At 36.2% G+C, this 16,945-nt stretch overlaps 1 protein-coding gene across 1 annotated transcript; it reads right to left on the bottom strand.

Annotated features, from left to right (window-relative positions):
- Positions 1–7,219: 7,219 nt before the first annotated feature.
- LOC126883689 (uncharacterized) lies at positions 7,220–8,476 on the bottom strand. Its single transcript, XM_050649350.1, has one exon. The coding sequence runs from the start codon at positions 8,474–8,476 to the stop codon at positions 7,220–7,222; it is 1,257 nt and encodes a 418-aa protein (XP_050505307.1).
- Between the last annotated feature and the right edge of the window lie 8,469 nt (positions 8,477–16,945).

Below are 16,945 nucleotides of genomic sequence, written 5' to 3'. Positions count from 1 at the left end.
ATAGGGGAAGATTATTTTTCTGTAATGATTGTGATATATGCCTAAGCGATTCAATTAAATCAAACGGGGTAATGATTGAACTATGTAATATTTTTAATCTAGCAAAAGTTATAGCATTTACTATATCATTTAACGGATCTTCGATAAATGAATAGCTTTCCATTAGCAATTCACAAAAGTTCAGCATATCGATTTGAGATTGATAGAATTTTAATTGGTCAGAGATATCCATTATTTATTCTCGAATTTCTTTAATATCGTTGTTGAATGTTTCCTCATCTATTTGTAATTTTTGGATGGTCGCGTTGAAACTTTTAATCACGGAGGTGGTAACCGATATTTGATTTTTTAATAGGTTTTCGATTTGATACTCATCGCGGGTTATCTTATTTATACATTCATTGAAATATTCACCGTCAGAAGAATCTAAGTTTCCGGTTATTGATTTCCATATCGAACCTATACCGTTAATAAGCCCACGTTTTTCTCGGAAAGCGTATTGTTTCGTATCAGCCATTATTTCTGTATATTTAAGATTGACGGAACTAGATATTTGTTTGAGGAGACTTATGTGAGTTTGGACTTCAGATTTGAATGCCAGCATTCGAGGTACATTTTTTCAATAGTATCTAATAAATTGTCTAAGATTCTGTCATTTTTGTCGATAACATCTCTGATTGGTTGCATGTCTTTGTATACCAGGAGGGTCCATTTGTCGTTTGAAATTTTGAGATTGGTTTCTTCATGAAAGAAGACTCCAACGGTGTTGTTAATTGGGGTTAACGTATACTGGGGGTAGATGACTGGAATCAGTCCGAGTAATCTGAAAGAAAATTACTCATGATAGGGTTTCAATCTATCAAAATTCACTTTAATTGTTCTATTTGTTCGTGTATTCAATAAAGTAGCAGAATTTACGTGGATTTCTTGTATTTCGAAAGGGCCATTAAATTTATTTTGGGATTTGTCTTTAATCTGCGATTCTTTGACGTAAACTTTATCACCTATTTTATATTCTGGAGGGTTTGATGACACGTGCTGATCGAATCTCTCTTTAGCTTTTTCTTTTTGTCTTTCGGTCTTGGCTCGTGCCACTTTATAAAAATATTGCATACGATTACTTAAGTCCCTAACGTATTTTGATATAAGGGCTTTGTCATTGTAAAGTATTTCGGGTGGTCTAAAAGAAGTATGTCCAAAAATCAATTCGTAAGGTGTAAATCCATGGGTTTTATTTTTAGTGTTATTATAACAAATAACTGCATAAGGTAGAACATTGAACGGATGTTCATCGGGATTTTCAGCTTGATTGGCTCTTATCATTTCACTTAGGGTTGCGTGAAATCTTTCGATAGAACCGTTAGATTGTGGGTGGCCTACACTTGGGAAGGTTAATTTTATGTCGTATAATTCACAAAGATCTTTCATTAAAGTATTGTCGAATTCACGTCCATAGTCACAGTGTATGCGTAATGGAGTGCCATAGTGTTGGAAAAAGACAATGATTATTGACAATTGATTTAGCCGTTTTGTCTTCAATGGGGTACGCTTGGGTGAATTTAGTGAGCTCGTCTCTGATAGTTAGAGCGTAATTTCTAGTAGGGTATTCGAAAAGATCTATGTTAACTCTTTCGAATGGTGTTTTAGGTGTTTCGGTAATAACTAATGGGTTGCTTAAGTTTTTTCTACATATCTTCACCTTTTGACAGATTTCACAATTTTTTATAAAATTTTCTACATCCTTTGTGAGGCCTTGCCACTTGTACTTTTCTTTTATTCTTCGTATAGTCTCATTTATTCCTCGATGGAGATTGCTTTCACCACGGTAATAGTGATCTAATATTGGGGGTATTTCGTCTTCTTCTGGGGTTTTAATGACATCTTGACATATTCTGATTTTTATTTCTTTATCGGCAAAGATAAACGAAAATATTTCTAAAATTGGTAATTCGAGCTGATTTTCGACGTAATAGATTTGCGATAGGTCAAATTTACCTTGGTCTGCATAAACGATATAGAATAAGTGTTGTACTACCGTTTCGGGATCAAAAGGAAGGGGAATGATAAAATATTTCCGATTTTTGACAGTTTTACTAGTAAGTGTGTTAAGCTTTGATAGGTTAAAATCTATTTCATTTTCATCAAAAATGTCGTCTAAAATTTTGTGATGCATTTCTTCCATTTTATTTTGCCTAAGGAAGGTAATGATGTTTTTATGCGATTTATCTAGTAGTTGATCGTTAGATATTTCGATTTTAGAATAATCAATGAGTGATTTAGTTTTATACAGGTCAACAAATCTATTGAAATGTTCGGTGATCTCTTCTTCATTGACTTCGTTTGGTTCTTCGTCAGATTCTGTATCATTCGAAGCTAATATTGATATTTTCTTATGGAAATTCGCGCATTCTTTGAAGTGATTGATTTTTATTCGAGAAAGGGCGTCCGCATTTTTGTTGGTTTTTCCCGGTTTATGAATGATTTTATAATTGTACTCCTCAAGCTTGAGGCGCCATCTAGCTAGTCTGCTGCCAGGGTCTTTTATAGAAAATAACCAGGTGAGTGGACGGTGATCAGTTACTAGGGTGAATTTTCTTCCGAACAGATAGGGTCGGAAATGTTATACGATATACAAGATAGTCGGTTATACGATAGCAAGAAGTTCTCGCTCAATTGTCGAATATCCTGTTTCAACACCACACAGGGTACGTGAAGCGTATGCTATAGGCAAATCTTTGCCAATGGGGCCTTGGGATAAAATAGCGCCGACGGCGAATGCACTGGCGTCTGTTGTGAGAACAAATGGTTCCTCAAAATTTGGATAAATTAGAATCGGGTCAGAAATTAAAGCGTTTTTCAAATCTTCAAAAGCTTGCCTACAATCTGGGTCGAAATTGAAAGCAACGTCTTTTTGAAGTAGTCTAGTGAGAGGTTTGGAGAGTTTGGCAAAATTAGGGATAAAACGACGATAATAACCGGCTAGGCCTAAGAACGATTTTATGTCTTTGGGTGTTTTCGGTTCAGGAAATCGTTGGATACAATCAACTTTTGAAGGGTTAGGCTTGACTCCATCTTGGGTAATGAGATGTCCGAGGTACGCTACCTCTTTTCTGAGAAATTCACATTTATCAGGCTGGATTTTAAGATTAGCGCTTCGAAGACGTTTGAAGACTTCAGTAAGACGGGAAATGTGGTCGTGAATGGTAGGAGAGTATACTATGATGTCGTCCATGTAAACAAGACATCGCTCGTTTAAAATACCTAGGAGAATGTTGTCCATGACACGCTGGAATGTGGACGGTGCATTTTTGAGTCCAAAAGGCATACGAGTAAATTCGTAATGTCCGTTTTCTACGGAGAAAGCTGTTTTAGGAATGTCTTTGGGATCGATTTCGATCTGATGGAAACCGGAGGCAAGATCTAGAGTTGTGAAATACTGACATTTTCCAAGTTGGTCTAAGAGATCGGAGATATTAGGGAGAGGGTATTTATCGTCAATGGTACATTCATTGAGTTTGCGATAGTCTATTACTACTCGCCATTTTTGTTCTCCAGAGGCGTCCATCTTTTTTGCGACGACCCACACAGGACTTGACCAGGGCGACGTGCTTTGTCGGATGATTCCTTCGTTGACCATCTTATTCACTTGAGATTTTACTTCCTCTTTATGGACCTGAGGATATCTGTATGATTTCGTAAAAATGGGTTTGGCATTATTGGTTTCAATTTGATGTTTGATCTCACTGGTAAAGGTGAGGTTGTCTCCCTCTAAGTAAAATATATCTTCGTATGTTAAGCAGAGATTTGTAATTAGTTCTTGTTCTTCCTCGTTAAGATGTTCTATTCGAAGTTGAGATTTGATGTTGTTAGTTCGGTTGATTTTATCAGAGCAATAATTGATAGAGTCATCGTTTGACTGATAATTTAGGGCAGGGTGGTTCGAGTAGGGTTCAATTTGGATATCGGAAAAATCGATGATTTTGGGCATTGCGTTTGCGTTTACTACGGATGTCAGAAATTCACCTTTTTCATTTACGTGTACTAACGCGTTGGGTATGTGGACTTTATCTTTTTCTTTTCTATACAAAATTGCATCTGTATTCGACAGATGACACGTTAATTTAAATATTTGCTCGGTTCTGGGATCTATTTTAATTTGATTTTGTATTTGTTTAGGGGAATAATTGTTATGGGAATCAGTTTCTACTTTGTAGAGAGGTAATGTTTTAAAATTCGTGATTAATGTTTTGTTCTTGATGTCTATTGAACATTCATATTGTTCAAAAAATCGAGGCCTAAGATTCCATCAAAATCAATATCTAGATCATAAATGAATACCTTATGGGGGTTTCCCATTTGGAACGGGACTAAAGTTGATTCGGTGATCAGAAGTTTTTGGTCTGTGATACCTTGTATGGTAACATTTTCGGGAAAACGCGGTTTGAAATTTTTCGCTGTATTTTCTTTGAAGATAGAGATACCAGCACCGGTATCGATAAGTAATTTAAATTTGTTTGATGCGTCCGTTATATAATAAAGATTTTTGGAGTATACAGCATGAGATCTACAGAATTCCTGATCTGGAATATTCAGAGACGGGTTCTTGTCATCCAAATTTAGAGTTTGGATCTGATTTTCTATTTGAGACAAAGGTTCGCTCATTGAAATGAGTAGTTATATGGGGCCGACTCCCGCTCACCGTGGGAAACATGGTAGGTCGAATCCCGCTCGCGCCGACTCCCGCTCACTTCGTGGTGGAGGCGCAACATCGTGAGCCATGGTAGGCCGAATCCCGCTCATCATGATCCAGAATCGGCATACCGATTCCCGCTCATCATGATCCAGAATCGGCATACCGATTCCCGCTCATCATGGTCCAGCATACCGATTCTCGACCATCGGGGACATCCATCAGGGTCCTTGGCATCATACGTTGAAGAAAGAAGCGGCTAACAATGACCAGACGGTCGTAGAAAGATTGTGATAAGGCAAGAGGCAATGGACCATTCTTAACATGTATAAAAATGCAATATAATCATCATCATGACAATGGACCATTCTGGGATGAAGATCATGACAATGGACCATTCTAGGGTGAAGTACATAACAATGGGCCATGTATAATCATCATCATGACAATGGACCATTCTGGGATGAAGATCATGACAATGGGCCATTCTAGGGTGAAGTACATAACAATGGGCCATGCTTAACATGTATAAAAATGCAATATAATCATCATCATCATGGCAATGGACCATTCTTGGATGAAGAGCATGACAATGGGCCATTCTGAACATGTATAAAATGTGAAATGCTATACGATCATCATATATAGAGATGAAAATATAATATTTGTACAAAATTACGAACAATCAAACATTTTGAAATATTTACAAAAATATTTTAAGTTGTTTGTTAACATGCCGGATGCGTATGGTTGATAAGAAAGAATGTAGACGTTATTTTTGCAACAACAGGAAACCGCTAAAGATATGACAAGCCACAATGCTAAAAGGCCGGATGGAGTCGGATGATAATACGTAACCACAGTTGTTATTTGTGTAAATGTTATCGCATATTTTTTAAAACCACAAGGTCTTGTTTTCATGTTTGTCAGGAAACTATTTTTGCAACAACAGGAAACCGCTAAAGATATGACAAACCTCAATGCTAAAAGGCCGGATGGAGTCGGATGATAATACGTAACCACAGTTGTTATTTGTGTAAATGTTATCGCATATTTTTAAAACCACAAGGTCTTGTTTTTGCAAAACATGGAAATCTTATCTCTAAAATTAACAACGTAACCAGGAGAATGTAAACATGCAGCGCTATTGCCAAAACGGCACTCTATCATATCTTCTTTGCTAATGGTCCGATTTTGACGTATGGGGTGTCAAATGAAAGCAATGGCGACACAGAAGCCAACTGTCAATTCTTCTTTTGTCAACGTTCAATATTAACTGTCAATTCTTCTTCTTCTTTTCCGTATAATGCCTAACAGAACATGACAGTGCCTAACGTGACGTAAAATAACGTGACGTAAAATAACGTGACGTAAAATAACGTGACGTAAAATAACGTGACGTAAAATAACGTGACGTAAAATAACGTGACGTAAAATAACGTGACATTTGAACGTGAATGATGTGACATTTACACGACGTTCGACGCAGGAGGTGTGCTCCAAAGTTGAAATTTAGTGAGACATTTCACGCAGAACATGATCAGTACTAGTATGAGCCCCATCGGGTACATACATAGGGTAATGGAATTTCAAAGTAAACTCAACCAGTTAAATAAAGACATTAAATCGTATGAGGATGTAAAACACATTAATAGACAATTCAATTGTTTGCATATTGAAGACAAAACGTGGAAGCCGGAAGAGGTGAATCGACAGCAGGAGCAGCAGCATCAGCAAGGTCTTTACGCCTTTCGAAAAGTTCCACAAGCTACATATCCATTGAAACACAAACAGCGAGAATATGAAAAGTGAAATAGACAATGTCTTTGCAATGTCGTGTGTAATATTAGCATCTGTATTTATCTTAATTCTAAAAATTATTTTTGAAATTGTAAAGAGAAAATTTGAATCTTCATGTAATATAAAACTTGATCACTAAATAAGGTGTTTAAATAAAAACCAAAAAAAAATCTCTAAATTATTTATTTATACATAGAAAAAATTACAACGGTATTACAGTAGAAGAAAACCAGTGCCGTAGACGATCCACATTTCTTTCGGTGCATGAAAATAGTCCAACAGCGTGACAGGGGTTTGTAGCAGGACCAACGTTTCCAGTAGCAAGAGGCGTACCATCAAACTTGCAAACATCAATAATAAGGGGAAAAACTCCAAAAATGTGACATTTCTTGCTTAAAAATTCGGCTTTTTGTTGTCCGCGGACATATATGTAATCAGCGGCATACATCAACTTGGTTTCAAGTATTTCATTTAGTTTGGACAATTCTACATCCCCATCAGAATATCGAATGCCAAGCAGTTTTTTCTCCACGTATGATGCAGTCTTCTTATCTTCATTACTTAGCGCATTGAATGGTTTCGGAGGTAAAAATATGCAATGGCTTCGTTTAAAACCTATTTCGATGGTAAGTTCTTTGGGAACAAACCACCCGTCCACATCGAATCCCTGAATATCTACGAATGCTACTCTCATGATGACTGCTCGTGTACTAATGACACTTTATGCATCTAAGTTAGACTTTTTACAATTTCGGTGAGAGGGAAGTACTCCATTACACAGTCGTGAATAATAATACAATAGGCCTTGGTGTTGGCGGGAAAGCCAGTAGACGCTTCAATATCGAGTTTTACGTCAACGGTGGATGCTTTCATGCTTTCTTCTTGTTTCGAGCAATCGATAACGAACAATGCACGATTCTTAAAAGCTAAGAAATCAAGTAGAGGTCGTTTGTGTTGGGAATGTATGTAGCTTGGGTAAAATTCTGTATAGTTGAAATAGGCCTCGTTGTAGTCAGTTTTCTTAAAATCCAACTGCATTCTCCCGTTTGGCCAGTATCCTCCATTTAACGATAACCTAATACTTTGGATGCTGACATTGTCAAATAATGTGGGATCAGATGTGATCGTGTTACGTTTACCTGTTTGAAAGAAAACAATGACATAACGTGGTCTTTCAACGGATGTGCTAGTTTTAACAGCCCAAACTTCACGCCTAGCACCTTTGGTAATGGCAGGCAATTCGTGTAATTCCCACTTTCTAAATGGAATAACTATGGGCTGATCTTGTTGAATGGATTTCATGAGTTCCAATTTAATTTCGTCATTGGGAAATATGTGCTTCACTCTGAGTTCAATGTTGGTAATGTTAATCTTAGCGGTTGTAACAGTTGGAGTTTTGTCAGCGTTTTGTTTTTCTTTAATGACAATGCAATCGTTGTCGTTTCGAGCTCGAACTAGTCTTATTGTTTGACGACCACACGTAATCATTGGATAATCGTTGAAAATGTTAAAAATGTGCTTAAGAGGCATCTGTATGTTGAATGAAGTATCGTTAAGAATTGGGTCCTTAGGGTAATTCCATCCAGCCATAACCATATAATTAGAATCTTCTTGAGTATAACATGTCATGGCACGTACAGCACTTACGATGCCAGGATCCCGCACTGTTTCCATCTCCCTTGCGCTTTCGCTGTACGTACACGAATCGAAAAGGAAGGCACCCACATTATTTGCTAGTTTGACGTCACCATCTCCAGTTATTTCCAGTGATCCTTTAATGCATAACAGGGTTTCGCTCATTGCAAAAAACGAGTCAACTTGATTAATGCTAAATTCAACAATATCATTGCAGTTGAATGATTTGATGAATGGTGCATAAGTTCGGTATTCAGCCTTTCGAATCGATTCATCAAAGATTGGCTTACGATAAATATCAAATATTGGAGGCATTACTACGCTGTCTGAATGTGCTCGTTTTCCATACATTGTTGTCATTTTTGTAGTTTAAAACCAAGTGATTGTAAAAACAATTTGTTTGCGAACGTAAGATGTTGCCGCTTAGACTGCTGCACAACTAATGACGTTCTTTGAGCAGTAGATGGTCTTATTACTAATCCCATTTCCCTCGTGATCTAAGTTCCAACACCAATGTGCTCTCTTCTCCTCTAAAGTTCATAGGTCGTCCTTCTTGATCGAGAGCCAAGACTGTGATATTGGTAAGTTCACGCTGCGGCACAACTGGTAAATACAACAAATTGTGAGGAGTTTCGTCAATTGCGTACCCAGGGTTCGATTGTATGACAAATTCGTAGATCGTGTGAGCAGGTCTGTTACCGTCGAAGGCTCCGGTACTAATGTTGCATTCAAAGTGTATGCTAGATACTTTAATAATCCTAACAGGTAGATCTGAAGAATATGTTTTGCCGGGAGTAAGTATTGCCGGAGAAAATCCTAATATGGTGCCAAGACTATCTGGTTGCTTAAACGAAATCTTATATTTGCTGAATATTTGGCACTGTAACGTGTTGTGGTTAGGTTTTAGACTAAATATCGTTTCCGGTCGAAGCTCATTGTCAGCACCCAGTTTCTTTTGTATGTATTCTTCAATATCGACAATTTCATAACATCCATCGGGAAAATCAAATTTTGTCAATTGGTTTTTGTCATTGTAGTAATAAAACTTGTTATTTTCAAGGTTTGGTATACTGTTGTAGGAATGAAAGGTACGAAGAGCTATTTCATAATCTTTGTTCGGATCCAACACGATTGGTGTGAAAGGTTGAAATGAAAATGTATAATTGGTACTAACTACTCTCAACAACTGCGACATGATGACTGATTCATGCCAATAGATTAATAGGTTATATATATATATATATATATATATATATATATATATATATATATATATATATATATATATATATATATATATATATATATAGACTTTAGTTTTTTATTGAGGTTGCAGTCATTTATTTCTAAGGGGCAGGGTAAGAGAAACTCTGTGTTATAATCAAGCTTTAGCAAAATTTATTTGCTTCGTCAGGATTAGCTAAAATTATTATATAGTTATAAATAAATACAAGGAAATGAAAGAACATTGCATAAAAATTAGTACAAAAACTTACAACGTGAGGTTTGTTCCTTAATTTGACATTTTTACAAAACATAAAATATCTAAAAAAATCTTTATCCTAATGGTTTTCAAGTTCCAATGTTTTAATTTTTACAATTCATGATAAAAAATATGATTTAATAATTTAGTTCTAAATTTGACTAATGCCAGAAAGACACTTAAATAATGTCAAAAAGACACTCGTAGGTATTTGTTTATTTGATTTTAAGTTGTTAAGAACTAGATTTTTGATTATTACTTGCTTGTGCATTTTAAAATTTTAGAAGTTATAGGTATATATATTAAATACCAAATACCCAATAACCAAAAATATATTAAATACCAAATGAATATGTAAATGAATGAATGAATACCAAATACCCATATATATGGCATTTATAGATTTTGAAAAGGCATTCGACTCTATAGAACACTGGGCAGTGAAACAATCACTACACAATAGCAGAGTAGATTACGGGTATACAGAACTAATCTCTAATATATATAGTAAGGCCACAACTACGATCCAACTTGAAACAGAATACATATTCAGAATACAAAATCAAAAGGGGCGTTAGACAGGGAGATACGATTTCGCCGAAACTCTTTAACCAAGCACTAGAAGACATTTTTAAGAGATTACAATGGGAAGAATATGGAATCATTATTAACGGCCAATATTTAAATCACCTAAGGTACGCTGACGACATCGTCCTTATCGCTACAGATACGGGATAAATACAAATAATGATACAACAATTAGACCAAGAAGCCAGTAAAGTTGGATTAAATATGAATTACAGCAAAACAAAAGTAATAACAAATTAAGAAGATGAGTTAAGAATCGTAGTTAAACAAAACCAAATAGAGGAAGTGAATGATACATATACTTGGGACAAATAATAAAATTGAATATAGACAACCAAATAGCAGAAATAAAGAGACGAACTAAGTTAGCGTGGGCCTCGTTTGGTAAGCTCAGCTTCATATTGAAGAATAAAAAATACCCTCAATATCTAAAAACGAAAATCTACGACAAATGTATCCTTCCGGTCTTTACATATGGATATCAAACATGGAAAGTTCACAAAAGCGAATATGGACAGAATTGCGAAAACACAAAGAGCAATGGAAAGACAAATGATCAACGTAAGACTGTCTGATAGAAAAAGGAATTCCTGGGTAAGAAATATCACAAAAGTTAAAGATGCTGTTCGTCAAACAGTTAAACTAAAATGGAAATTCGCCGGTCATACGATTAGACAAAAAGACGAAAGATGGAATAAAATTATTACAGAGTGGAGACCATGGACATATAAACGAAAGAGAGGGAGACCACAGATGAGGTGGGTAGATGACCTAAAACACCAAGCCGGCTAAAAATGGATACACATGGCTCAGGATAGAGAAAGATGGAGGAGCGAAGGGGAGGCCTATGTCCAATATTGGATGTCGCAAGGCTAATAGATAGATATACACACATATATACATATATATACATATATACGCATATACACGCATATATACATACATACATACACATATATATTTGTTAATTATTGTTTTCTTAACAAATTAAAGTGGTGTTAAATTTTCAAATTTAACACCACTTTAATTTGTTAAGAAAACAATAATTAACAAATATATATGTGTATGTATGTATGTATATATGCGTGTATATGCGTATATATGTATATATATGTATATATGTGTGTATATCTATCTATTAGCCTTGCGACATCCAATATTGGACATAGGCCTCCCCTTCGCTCCTCCATCTTTCTCTATCCTGAGCCATGTGTATCCATTTTTAGCCGGCTTGGTGTTTTAGGTCATCTACCCATCTCATCTGTGGTCTCCCTCTCTTTCGTTTATATGTCCATGGTCTCCACTCTGTAATAATTTTATTCCATCTTTCGTCTTTTTGTCTAATCGTATGACCGGCGAATTTCCATTTTAGTTTAACTGTTTGACGAATAGCATCTTTAACTTTTGTGATATTTCTTACCCAGGAATTCCTTTTTCTATCAGACAGTCTTACGTTGATCATTTGTCTTTCCATTGCTCTTTGTGTTTTCGCAATTCTGTCCATATTCGCTTTTGTGAACTTTCCATGTTTGATATCCATATGTAAAGACCGGAAGGATACATTTGTCGTAGATTTTCGTTTTTAGATATTGAGGGTATTTTTTATTCTTCAATATGAAGCTGAGCTTACCAAACGAGGCCCACGCTAACTTAGTTCGTCTCTTTATTTCTGCTATTTGGTTGTCTATATTCAATTTTATTATTTGTCCCAAGTATATGTATCATTCACTTCCTCTATTTGGTTTTGTTTAACTACGATTCTTAACTCATCTTCTTAATTTGTTATTACTTTTGTTTTGCTGTAATTCATATTTAATCCAACTTTACTGGCTTCTTGGTCTAATTGTTGTATCATTATTTGTATTTATCCCGTATCTGTAGCGATAAGGACGATGTCGTCAGCGTACCTTAGGTGATTTAAATATTGGCCGTTAATAATGATTCCATATTCTTCCAATTGTAATCTCTTAAAAATGTCTTCTAGTGCTTGGTTAAAGAGTTTCGGCGAAATCGTATCTCCCTGTCTAACGCCCCTTTTGATTTTGTATTCTGAATATGTATTCTGTTTCAAGTTGGATCGTAGTTGTGACCTTACTATATATATTAGAGATTAGTTCTGTATACCTGTAATCTACTCTGCTATTGTGTAGTGATTGTTTCACTGCCCAGTGTTCTATAGAGTCGAATGCCTTTTCAAAATCTATAAATGCCATATATATGGGTATTTGGTATTCATTCATTCATTTACATATTCATTTGGTATTTAATATATTTTTGGTTATTGGGTATTTGGTATTTAATATATATATCTATAACTTCTAAAATTTTAAAATGCACAAGCAAGTAATAATCAAAAATCTAGTTCTTAACAACTTAAAATCAAATAAACAAATACCTACGAGTGTCTTTTTGACATTATTTAAGTGTCTTTCTGGCATTAGTCAAATTTAGAACTAAATTATTAAATCATATTTTTTATCATGAATTGTAAAAATTAAAACATTGGAACTTGAAAACCATTAGGATAAAGATTTTTTTAGATATTTTATGTTTTGTAAAAATGTCAAATTAAGGAACAAACCTCACGTTGTAATTTTTTGTACTAATTTTTATGCAATGTTCTTTCATTTCGTTGTATTTATTTATAACTATATAATAATTTTAGCTAATCCTGACGAAGCAAATAAATTTTGCGAAAGCTTGATTATAACACAGAGTTTCTCTTACCCTGCCCCTTAGAAATAAATGACTGCAACCTCAATAAAAAACTAAAGTCTACATATTATCAGTCAATAATACCAAACTTCTTTATATATATATATATATATATATATATATATATATATATATATATATATATATATATATAAAACAAAATATGCAACTGATGGAATGCAACCATAGACACGTGTTTCTGACTTATTAGTCGTCATCAGTATGATATAGCTAAACAGGAGCAATGCAACCAATTTGTGGCTATAATGTTAGAAGACCCTCAGGATTCGAGAGCAACAACTAACAAATCCACGGAGGAAGCTACAGCTACCTGAGGCAAGGAATGCCAAACGTTTAGAACGTTTTAAACAATCAAACAAGGAGAGGTTAGCGCGAGTTAATAAATATCGGCATGGCTCGCAATAAGTATGAAAAACAAAATATGCAACTGATGGAATGCAACCATAGACACGTGTTTCTGACTTATTAGTCGTCATCAGTATGATATAGCTAAACAGGAGCAATGCAACCAATTTGTGGCTATAATGTTAGAAGACCCTCAGGATTCGAGAGCAACAACTAACAAATCCACGGAGGAAGCTACAGCTACCTGAGGCAAGGAATGCCAAACGTTTAGAACGTTTTAAACAATCAAACAAGGAGAGGTTAGCGCGAGTTAATAAATATCGGCATGGCTCGCAATAAGTATGAAAAACAAAATATGCAACTGATGGAATGCAACCATAGACACGTGTTTCTGACTTATTAGTCGTCATCAGTATGATATAGCTAAACAGGAGCAATGCAACCAATTTGTGGCTATAATGTTAGAAGACCCTCAGGATTCGAGAGCAACAACTAACAAATCCACGGAGGAAGCTACAGCTACCTGAGGCAAGGAATGCCAAACGTTTAGAACGTTTTAAACAATCAAACAAGGAGAGGTTAGCGCGAGTTAATAAATATCGGCATGGCTCGCAATAAGTATGAAAAACAAAATATGCAACTGATGGAATGCAACCATAGACACGTGTTTCTGACTTATTAGTCGTCATCAGTATGATATAGCTAAACAGGAGCAATGCAACCAATTTGTGGCTATAATGTTAGAAGACCCTCAGGATTCGAGAGCAACAACTAACAAATCCACGGAGGAAGCTACAGCTACCTGAGGCAAGGAATGCCAAACGTTTAGAACGTTTTAAACAATCAAACAAGGAGAGGTTAGCGCGAGTTAATAAATATCGGCATGGCTCGCAATAAGTATGAAAAACAAAATATGCAACTGATGGAATGCAACCATAGACACGTGTTTCTGACTTATTAGTCGTCATCAGTATGATATAGCTAAACAGGAGCAATGCAACCAATTTGTGGCTATAATGTTAGAAGACCCTCAGGATTCGAGAGCAACAACTAACAAATCCACGGAGGAAGCTACAGCTACCTGAGGCAAGGAATGCCAAACGTTTAGAACGTTTTAAACAATCAAACAAGGAGAGGTTAGCGCGAGTTAATAAATATCGGCATGGCTCGCAATAAGTATGAAAAACAAAATATGCAACTGATGGAATGCAACCATAGACACGTGTTTCTGACTTATTAGTCGTCATCAGTATGATATAGCTAAACAGGAGCAATGCAACCAATTTGTGGCTATAATGTTAGAAGACCCTCAGGATTCGAGAGCAACAACTAACAAATCCACGGAGGAAGCTACAGCTACCTGAGGCAAGGAATGCCAAACGTTTAGAACGTTTTAAACAATCAAACAAGGAGAGGTTAGCGCGAGTTAATAAATATCGGCATGGCTCGCAATAAGTATGAAAAACAAAATATGCAACTGATGGAATGCAACCATAGACACGTGTTTCTGACTTATTAGTCGTCATCAGTATGATATAGCTAAACAGGAGCAATGCAACCAATTTGTGGCTATAATGTTAGAAGACCCTCAGGATTCGAGAGCAACAACTAACAAATCCACGGAGGAAGCTACAGCTACCTGAGGCAAGGAATGCCAAACGTTTAGAACGTTTTAAACAATCAAACAAGGAGAGGTTAGCGCGAGTTAATAAATATCGGCATGGCTCGCAATAAGTATGAAAAACAAAATATGCAACTGATGGAATGCAACCATAGACACGTGTTTCTGACTTATTAGTCGTCATCAGTATGATATAGCTAAACAGGAGCAATGCAACCAATTTGTGGCTATAATGTTAGTTGTTGCTCTCGAATCCTGAGGGTCTTCTAACATTATAGCCACAAATTGGTTGCATTGCTCCTGTTTAGCTATATCATACTGATGACGACTAATAAGTCAGAAACACGTGTCTATGGTTGCATTCCATCAGTTGCATATTTTGTTTTTCATACTTATTGCGAGCCATGCCGATATTTATTAACTCGCGCTAACCTCTCCTTGTTTGATTGTTTAAAACGTTCTAAACGTTTGGCATTCCTTGCCTCAGGTAGCTGTAGCTTCCTCCGTGGATTTGTTAGTTGTTGCTCTCGAATCCTGAGGGTCTTCTAACATTATAGCCACAAATTGGTTGCATTGCTCCTGTTTAGCTATATCATACTGATGACGACTAATAAGTCAGAAACACGTGTCTATGGTTGCATTCCATCAGTTGCATATTTTGTTTTTCATACTTATTGCGAGCCATGCCGATATTTATTAACTCGCGCTAACCTCTCCTTGTTTGATTGTTTAAAACGTTCTAAACGTTTGGCATTCCTTGCCTCAGGTAGCTGTAGCTTCCTCCGTGGATTTGTTAGTTGTTGCTCTCGAATCCTGAGGGTCTTCTAACATTATAGCCACAAATTGGTTGCATTGCTCCTGTTTAGCTATATCATACTGATGACGACTAATAAGTCAGAAACACGTGTCTATGGTTGCATTCCATCAGTTGCATATTTTGTTTTTCATACTTATTGCGAGCCATGCCGATATTTATTAACTCGCGCTAACCTCTCCTTGTTTGATTGTTTAAAACGTTCTAAACGTTTGGCATTCCTTGCCTCAGGTAGCTGTAGCTTCCTCCGTGGATTTGTTAGTTGTTGCTCTCGAATCCTGAGGGTCTTCTAACATTATAGCCACAAATTGGTTGCATTGCTCCTGTTTAGCTATATCATACTGATGACGACTAATAAGTCAGAAACACGTGTCTATGGTTGCATTCCATCAGTTGCATATTTTGTTTTTCATACTTATTGCGAGCCATGCCGATATTTATTAACTCGCGCTAACCTCTCCTTGTTTGATTGTTTAAAACGTTCTAAACGTTTGGCATTCCTTGCCTCAGGTAGCTGTAGCTTCCTCCGTGGATTTGTTAGTTGTTGCTCTCGAATCCTGAGGGTCTTCTAACATTATAGCCACAAATTGGTTGCATTGCTCCTGTTTAGCTATATCATACTGATGACGACTAATAAGTCAGAAACACGTGTCTATGGTTGCATTCCATCAGTTGCATATTTTGTTTTTCATACTTATTGCGAGCCATGCCGATATTTATTAACTCGCGCTAACCTCTCCTTGTTTGATTGTTTAAAACGTTCTAAACGTTTGGCATTCCTTGCCTCAGGTAGCTGTAGCTTCCTCCGTGGATTTGTTAGTTGTTGCTCTCGAATCCTGAGGGTCTTCTAACATTATAGCCACAAATTGGTTGCATTGCTCCTGTTTAGCTATATCATACTGATGACGACTAATAAGTCAGAAACACGTGTCTATGGTTGCATTCCATCAGTTGCATATTTTGTTTTTCATACTTATTGCGAGCCATGCCGATATTTATTAACTCGCGCTAACCTCTCCTTGTATATATATATATATATATATAGTTGAATAAAAATCAATTTTATGTTCGCATATTTTTTATTTGTTCCACAGCAAGTTTACATAAATGGCAAGATGCTTGAGAGCCGGCTGGCCCATCCCAGTGAGTCCTCCAATCTGGCCTGTTGTAATGTACGAAGCACGGAAGTAGTATCTGCAAGTTCCATTCTCCTCGATATTCCCCCGGCAACTT

The sequence above is a fragment of the Diabrotica virgifera genome, chromosome 4 (genome assembly GCF_917563875.1).
Source record: "Diabrotica virgifera virgifera chromosome 4, PGI_DIABVI_V3a".
NCBI classification, from domain to species: domain Eukaryota; kingdom Metazoa; phylum Arthropoda; class Insecta; order Coleoptera; family Chrysomelidae; genus Diabrotica; species Diabrotica virgifera.
This window is presented reverse-complemented; position numbering and strand designations above follow the sequence as displayed.

Excerpts from the sequence above, each read along its gene's own strand:
- LOC126883689 (XM_050649350.1), bottom strand. The coding sequence starts at position 8,476 with ATGTATGGAAAACGAGCACATTCAGACAGCGTAGTAATGCCTCCAATA.